Raw genomic sequence first — 6606 nt, 5'->3', positions numbered from 1 at the left:
CTTGGTAACTTATGCTCCACATGGTTCTGGATGCTCAGGGTCCCTGTGTCTTTTCCAGTCTCCTCTCCTAGCACCTGGCACAAGGCCTGGTGCAGAGTCAATGTCTATGGAATAAGTTAATTATACCAGTGGCTGACTCTGTAATGAGTCCAAGGTCACTTTTCATGATTTTTTTTTTTTTGCTTTTTAGGGATGCACCAAGGCATATGGAAGTTCCCAGGCTAGGGGGTTGAATGGAGCCACAGCTGCCTACACCACAGCCACGCAGAATCCGAGCTATGTCTGCGACCTACGCCCCAGCGCACAGCAACGCCGGATCCGAGCCGCGTCTGCAACCTACACCACAACTCACAGCAACACCGAATCCTTAACCCACTGTGCAAGGCCAGGGATCAAACCTGCGAACCTCATGGTTCCTAGTTGGATTTGTTTCTGCTGCTCCACGAAGGGAATTCCTCATGATTTTAAATTAAGGAACAGTCTCAGGACTTTCCACAATTATCCCATTCAGTGTGGGCCCCTCAGCTCCATTCAGAGGCCAGTGAGCATCTGTCTTAAGCAAGGGCTAGCTCTAAACAGCCCATATCAAAGGCAAAAATCCTCTCAAACTCTATTTTGACAATTTAGTGTCATGGAAAGGGTTCAAGAGCTGCCAGCTGCTAAGGGACCGCTGTGTACGTGAGCCCACTGGCACCTCCGCCTGCTGTGCACACTGGATGCCCCTCCCAACACTGCCCAAGGCAGCAGAGACTCAGGGGCCACCTCGTTAGCTATCTATGCCCGGATGGCTCCAAGGCTTGAGAACAGGGACTGGTTCTTGCAAATGTTGGCAGTTGGTGGCTGGGAGTGGGGAAGGAATGGGAGTGAGCTGCAGAAGATCTAGAGCAGCAGACGCCCACCCCAGGAGAAGGGAATCATGTGTGCAAATGCAGGGCGTTAGGGGTGAGGCTGAGACTCGTGGGGTCTAGCGAGAGACCCAGCCTACCAGGGACATGACTCATGCTGGGGACCACTGGGAGGCCTGAAAGCTAAGGGGGAGATGCCTGCAGGCCACTGGTCTGAGTCTGGCAAATCCTTATAGAGCTTTGCAAATGAATCCTGAAATGGTCAGGGTATCCATAAGAACAAACAGTAAAAGGCTTAGAAAAAGACCCGCTGGCCCTCATTGTTAAAGAGTAGACCTTATTCCCACCACCAGTGCAAAGGACAAAAAACAATCAGCACCACTTCCTACCCGGCCACCGGCCCCTGGGACCCCCTTGCTTGACCGTAGCCGTTTTCTGATATGCACAGAAAAATGTTGGTGAGACTTGGACTGTTTTTGAAAAATTTATTTTATACCCTTAGAAGCTAAGAACTCTGCCACTCAATGCACCAAATTTAGAATTAAGATTCTTCTCTAGTTTGTCTACTTCTTTTTGAAACTTTATAAACAAGATTTTGTACACAAGAGGTAGCAGAGGAAAATTCCAGTCTGCTTGTTCCAAGCTCAAAAGGTAACTGCACACACCTCGATGTTAGCAGGGAGGGTGGAGCAAGACAGGGTGAGGCTGGGGACACGTGCTCTGAGCCCGCGTCTGTTCTAGCTGTCAGGGCTGTGTGCGGCTCCAGGGGAGGTCGTAGGCCAGGTGCCCCCGGGGAAGGCTCAGAGGGTCAGTCTGCTTTCTTTCCCAGGATGCCTCTAAGGGGTCGACTCACCCATCCTAGGACGGGCTTCATGAAGGGAACTTCGAGAACACACAGCCTTGACTTAGTTGTGCAATTCCTACTCGACTGGCAGACCATTTGGAAAGATCTATAAAAACATTTTCATCCAAAAAAATTGGCAGTAAAAACGATACCTCTTCCAAGGTAAGCCTGTCAGAATTGTCACTTTGTTGTACTACGTTAGAAAAAAGTCATCAGCAGGCTCGTAGACCGAAGCCATTGGAAATCATGTGGTCACCGGCAAAGTGAAACTGATGCTCACTGCAGCAACAACGTAAGCAAACCCAACCAGGGCGTCTAATAACAGCTGATCCTGATCCCGATGAACAGTGCCGTGAGGACAGCAGGTACTGGGGGCTGTGGAAGGCGTTGTTTCCATAGGAAATAAGGGATAGAAGTGGCAATTTCACTCCTGGATTTGGGCTCCCGGGAGTGCAGATGCCAGCGTGATCTCCTCACACTTTAGCATGGCCAGCATTTCGAGGTCACGTCCCATGGGGTTGCTCGGTGAGGATGGATGGAGGTGGAGACAGAGTAGGGGTTGGGGGACAGTAGGACACGGGGTATTTATGTACTCAGAATCCGTTTTAAAACATCACATTTGAATTTGCAAGTACATCAGAACCATATAAAAAAAGCCGATTGCCTCCGACCACTCCTCTGGGGCGCTATTCTGCTCTTTCGTGTCAGCTTTCCACCCACTAGGTGTCTTTGACGAAAGCCGCCACCAGCCTGCGTAAGTCGAGCAATTACACCCTGCAGCCCGGCTTCGTGGGAACTGCAAGCTTTAACAGTGAGATGACAGGGTTTGCAGTGTGCAGCTGGAACAGTTGTCTGTCCTGTCACGTGTCCACTGCGCTTCGAGTGGACTGCAGATCGAGATGGGGGCTTCCTAGTTCTGCACACGGTGAGCACAGAACAAGGCAGAGGACACAACTGAAGGCAAACAGGGCGGAAAACGTGTGCAGGGACTCAAACCCCAAAATGTACAAAATATACCAAATGTGCTGGGATACTCCCTTCCCTCCTGAGGAAGGGGGAGCTGGTACCTACACTGAAATGAGTGAACGGCGCTGAACTTGGGAAACACGTCGGAAGGGATGGTTGTTCAGTTGCTTGCTAGTTATTTCTGGGAAAATAAATCTTGTCCCTATCTTTTTAGGGTGAATTAGTCCTGTTGAGGAGAAACAAAGTCACACATTCCTTCTCCGAATTAAAATATGTGGAAACTCACAAAGCAGTATCTCTCGACTCAAATATGTAACTTCATACACAACCAATACCAAGGGTTTCAGTAATTATGTTTTCAACAAAAGCAAATGATTGCAGATCACAGGATTTAAGACTACAGTTTATTCAATATGTCTCCAAGCATTAAAAAGATGATTTTATGAAGTCAAACTCAATAAGATTATATCTTAAAGTGCTTTTTATTTTGCTGTTTTTAAACTTTGTTTTGGGAACAACTCCTAACCTCTTTAGTGACTGATGTCAAACAATGCACCCTGTCCTTCGGGAGAACACAGCACTTCTCTTCTTTTCTTTTCTTTTTTTTTTTTATTGCTCTTTCAATCTCAATTATCTCAGAAAAATACTTTCAAGAGCTTAATAAATTTCCCAATTTCTGGTCCTGGTAACATATCATCAAGATCCAAGTTTATGCCCAGGGCTCTCATCCAGACCCACCTGAAATTCTATACAAATAGGGAGACATATTAAATACAAAGGTCTGTGTAAACCGAATTCTTTAACTACTATTTTACAGCGAAAAGGAATTTTTTTTTTTATCACATATCTTTACACCATTTTAAATTGGATATTCCTATTCAATGTTACTGCAAGATTAAAAATTTGCCCCCGCATATCTAAAGGCAGATTGCTTTTTTTTAATATAAAAACCAAAGGAATTTTTTTTTAATAGCATCACAGAGAAAGCAACAGCTTTATCCTCACTCACTCTTGTATGTTCTTGTAACAAAACAGTCTGTCACCGGCTTCTTTTCCTAAAAACCTCCACGGAAATGTTAATCCACGTAGGGGCTGGGCCCCGGGACAGCGGATCCACAGGCCGAGTTCTCCTGCTGCCAGGCGGCCCCCAGGCCTCTCCAGGGGCTGACAAGCGCTCTCTTTAAAAACACCTGATCCTCCAGCTTCCCAGCTCTTCTAAAGAGTTCAAGGATGAGATGTGGAGTTCAGAAAGGTGCTGAGCATTCAGTAACTGGGACGTGACTCCTTACAGTGTGCGGGGCAGGTCCCCTAGGGGTCGACGTCGTCCAGGTCACTCCTTAACTCGCCGATCATCATGGGCGACTCAGAACCCTTGGGAAAAGGAAAGTTAGTTAAATACACCCACAGTCAAGCCAGAGGGAAAAAGTCTGCTCTGCTGATGGACTTAGTGGCATTCTGCTTAAGCGTGTCCTCATTTAACCACTTCATGTTTATCAAAGGGCAATAAAATATGACAAGTGGAACATGCTGTATTTGACGCAACTTTCTTTTCCATGTTCTCACTTAGTCGCCGAAACAGCCCTTGCCTGAAGTCACAGGGCAGCCTCGGGTGAAATCACACCGCCATGCTGAGTCTCAGGTTCCTTCTGGGAAATCAGGGGGATGTCGACCTCGTAAGGCTGTTACGAGGATCCGCGAGATTTACAGGCAGAGCGGCACACAGGACATCAGCAGGATTCCTCTAACGAGGCCTCTGTGCCATGCACTGGGATGGCACTACAGAGACGACCTCAGAGAAGGCTCCAGACCAGAAGGAAGACACAATACACGTCACGACATTCACACCTGCTGCATTATTTTGCACACAGCAGCTGTTCAATAAATATTTCATTCCTTTTGCTATTATAGTGATTAGCACTGAAAATACTTTTTGAAAAACAAATGAACAAAAATCCAAGCTTAAAATTACTCTTTGACTCCCCGACAAATAGCTAGACTTCAATGGCATGAGGCCCTTCTTTTCAAAGGTCTGTGTTTCCGGGAAGGCTCGTGAGGGCTGAAGGTGGAAGGGGTCATTTTTCCTTTTTTTTTTTTTTTGATCTTTTTGCCTTTTCTAGGGCTGCTCCCGTGGCATATGGAAGTTCCCAGGCTAGGGGTCCAATTGGAGTTGTAGCCGCCGGCCTATGCCACAGCCACAGCAACGTGGGATCCAAGCCGCATCTGCGACCTACACCACAGCTCATGGCAACGCTGGATCCTTAACCCACTGAGTGAGGCCAGGGATCGAACCCGCAACTTCATGGTTCCTAGTCGGATTCGTTAACCACTGTGCCACGAGGGGAACTCCTCCTTTTTCTCTTGATTATGGATTCTCTTTGGAAAACCTCAGAGCAGACGCTGCCCCTGGGCACAAGGACGTGCCCTCTAGCTGTACCTGCTGTAAGTGCCTCTCTCCGTTCTCATTCGCCGGACTGCTCTCCGACCCGTTACTGCTTCCCGACTGCTCTTTCTCATTCAGCAGAGCTGTGGCATAAGCCAGTGTGTCCTGTGGGAGAGGGAAAAGTTAGGGGGTGCAGTGGAAGCAGCACCCCCGGGGAAGATCACCCTTCCCTTGGAGGCACCGGGAGCCTCAAGGTGGCGCTTTCATGTCCACCTCTGTGCACCACCCCTCACTGCTTCTCTTCCAGGCAAATAACTTGCACTGTATACTCACTTGCTGTCCTTTCTCAGAAAAATCAATTGTTTCTTCTGCCCTGACTCATTTTTAACCTACACCTCTTTTCTCTGAGGCTGCAGTTTCTGAGAAACATACTAAAAATCCCACCTGAGGGATTTCAAGCCACACAAAATCAAAGGCAACCCTTACCTGAGCTGAAATCGTTCGCTGAAAGGTTTTTCCAGTTGATGTTTCATTAGAGACATTACTCTGCGGTGTCCAATAATGTTCTGACATCTGAGATGGAAGGTCCAAAAGGCCAAGAGAGATGTCAAACAAGCCCACGTGAATCCACAATTCCTACCACTAGATATTACAGCACAAGAGGCATCTAAAGTAGCATGTATATACTGACCCGGTCTTTCTAGCACATCAAGAGATTCTTTCTTAGAAGATTCTACTTCCACCCTCGAGAGCTCATTAAAACACTACCTCTTATATAAGCATCCTTACCTTTTTCCCCTTAAAATTAAAACATATGCATTAAGATACAAGTTAAATGAATAAAGAAAGATATCAACTATATTGCAAAAAATGTGAACTCTGAAAATACTTTTGAGGCCAGTCTCCAAATTACGTCAAATTAAGTTGAAATTCTTCCTGATAAGACAGATGTACTGCTATTGATTCCTATGTTAGAGCCAGGAAAGTTAAAATCTCAATTACCTTTTTCTGTAGCCACTGTACAGCCCAACTCCAGTGGTGGGAATTCTCCTTAAAGTATTCTTTAGCAGCTGGACACCTGGTGATTGGAGGAAATTTTCATTAGCCAAATGCTTTCTTTGTAAATATACTTGCTTAACATATAGTACTTTAAAATTTTGAGGCACAAATGCTACTTTCACTAAAGTTCAGTTCTTTTTATATTAAATTTGCACTTTTTTTTTGGTTTGCATCCATTCACATGTTTAAACTTCAACAGGCAGTAAGTAGAAAAAAAAAAGTCTCCTATCCATCTCTAACTCACCTACTCAGTTTTATTAAAATGGAAAGCTGGAAAATGAAAAATAAAACAAAAATACCCACAATAAATGGTATATTTAACAAATAACCTCTGTATTTATTTTTAATTAAAGCATAGTTGACTTACAATGTTGTGTCTCTGGTATAGAGCAAAGTGATTCAGTTATTAGACATATACATGTATTTTTTCATATTCTCCATTACAAGTTATGACAAGATACTGAACATAGTTCCCTATGCTATACAGTAGGACCTTGTTGTTAGCATCTATT

At 45.5% G+C, this 6606-nt stretch overlaps 1 protein-coding gene across 2 annotated transcripts in view; it reads right to left on the bottom strand.

Moving 5' to 3' along the window:
• Positions 1 to 1315: 1315 nt before the first annotated feature.
• Positions 1316 to 6606, bottom strand: part of USP24 (ubiquitin specific peptidase 24) — a 164769-nt gene continuing 159478 nt past the window's right edge. For both annotated transcript variants that reach the window (XM_047788957.1, XM_047788958.1), the window contains exons 65-68: positions 6038 to 6113; positions 5522 to 5608; positions 5090 to 5200; positions 1316 to 4026 (exon numbers count right to left, since the gene is read on the bottom strand). In XM_047788957.1, the coding sequence (XP_047644913.1) occupies positions 3964 to 4026; positions 5090 to 5200; positions 5522 to 5608; positions 6038 to 6113 (337 nt within the window). In that variant the 3' untranslated portion in view covers positions 1316 to 3963. The remainder of the gene's footprint in view (positions 4027 to 5089; positions 5201 to 5521; positions 5609 to 6037; positions 6114 to 6606) is intronic.

The sequence above is a fragment of the Phacochoerus africanus genome, chromosome 8 (assembly GCF_016906955.1).
Source record: "Phacochoerus africanus isolate WHEZ1 chromosome 8, ROS_Pafr_v1, whole genome shotgun sequence".
In the NCBI taxonomy this organism is placed as follows: domain Eukaryota; kingdom Metazoa; phylum Chordata; class Mammalia; order Artiodactyla; family Suidae; genus Phacochoerus; species Phacochoerus africanus.
The sequence above is the reverse complement of the archived record's forward strand: the minus strand, read 5'-3'. Positions and strand labels throughout refer to the sequence as shown.